This window comes from Trachymyrmex septentrionalis, unplaced genomic scaffold (assembly GCF_001594115.1).
Source record: "Trachymyrmex septentrionalis isolate Tsep2-gDNA-1 unplaced genomic scaffold, Tsep1.0 scaffold60, whole genome shotgun sequence".
NCBI classification, from domain to species: domain Eukaryota; kingdom Metazoa; phylum Arthropoda; class Insecta; order Hymenoptera; family Formicidae; genus Trachymyrmex; species Trachymyrmex septentrionalis.
In genome coordinates this window covers 6,880,183-6,881,461 of record NW_017305779.1, presented here as the reverse complement: position 1 = coordinate 6,881,461, position 1,279 = coordinate 6,880,183, and the positions used below count along the sequence as shown (strand labels likewise).

Here is a 1,279-nt window from a genome sequence, read left to right as displayed (position 1 = left end):
ACAGATGCTATTCTTGATTTCCGTAAGAGGGGTTCTTCATGTGGTACTGCCCTTGTCTGTTCATGAATTAAGAATGGAAAAATTTACATTTTTCACAAAGAGATTTTCCGCGATTTATTGGAGCGTATCGCAACTGGTTTTTTTCTTACGTAAGATATTATATGATATTAATGGAGATGAATAGAATTTAGTATTTAATATATTACATAATGCTTATAAAAACATTATATAATATATTTCTTAATAAACAAAATGCTTTGTTTTATTTTACGATGTGTTTCCAAAATTGTACACATTATTTTATTATTAAATATATTATTCAAATATCATTTAAACAAAATTTTTTAAATATGTATATTTTTATAGAAACGTAATAAGAAAAGAAAATTTTTGTTTAATCCTTTGTTATTGAAGCATCATTTATTTATTATGCATAATGAAATAACGCTGTACGTATCTAATGATACTATTCAAATATTTATTATCTGAGAATATTTTCCAAATAGTATCATAAATAAAACTGTGCAATATTACATTCTTTGACTTTTATTCGGAGCGCAAGATTTGTTGAATAAATATATTTGATATTTACTACTGTTTTGTGTAAGATTTAATGTCATTAAATGAGTACTACTATAATTCAAATTGTACTTTCTAAAGTAGTAAGCGTCCGTAGCATATTTAAATAAGCGACAGATGATTTGATAACCTATAATTTTTAAGATAATAAGACGCACTGTAATAATTTTTACGACTAAATTTAAAAAATATATTTCTAGATCGTAAAATGCATCAAATTTTTAATTCCATTATATATCTTTTTGATAAAAAATTAAACCATGGAATTTTATAGAACATTAATATATAATATTTAAAATTTAAATTCCTTCTTTACAATATTTATACCTGGATATAATACTTACATCACCGAAGCTGCTGATGGACAATTCTATCATATTTCCAGCAGTGAGCCTAGTAGTCGCATTGGACATACAGATTATCAAAATGACAGCAAGGCTCTTTTTTTCTGGAAGTCGGTACCAGTCAATCATGTACGAGCTTTCACGTACTTTTATAATCTATCATAAGATTTCTGCTATAGATGATGATATGATGAAATGCTTTTTAAATTATTTGATGTTATTACATATCGCCGTTTAAAGGACTCGTACATTGTGTAACATTGTTTTGAAAAATATTGGATGTACCTGTTCCGTTATAAGTTCGCCTATGTAACAAAATATGAATATGTTGAACGTAAGCGAAGCGAGGAGTATCA

General features: G+C 26.3%; 1 protein-coding gene across 1 annotated transcript in view; it reads right to left on the bottom strand.

The window, feature by feature from the left end:
* Positions 1-640: 640 nt before the first annotated feature.
* The window catches only part of LOC108752410, a 2,103-nt gene continuing 1,464 nt past the window's right edge, over positions 641-1,279 (bottom strand). The window contains exons 3-5 of the mRNA XM_018493210.1: positions 1,209-1,277; positions 924-1,079; positions 641-709 (exon numbers count right to left, since the gene is read on the bottom strand). Coding sequence (XP_018348712.1) covers positions 641-709; positions 924-1,079; positions 1,209-1,277 — 294 coding nt within the window. The remainder of the gene's footprint in view (positions 710-923; positions 1,080-1,208; positions 1,278-1,279) is intronic.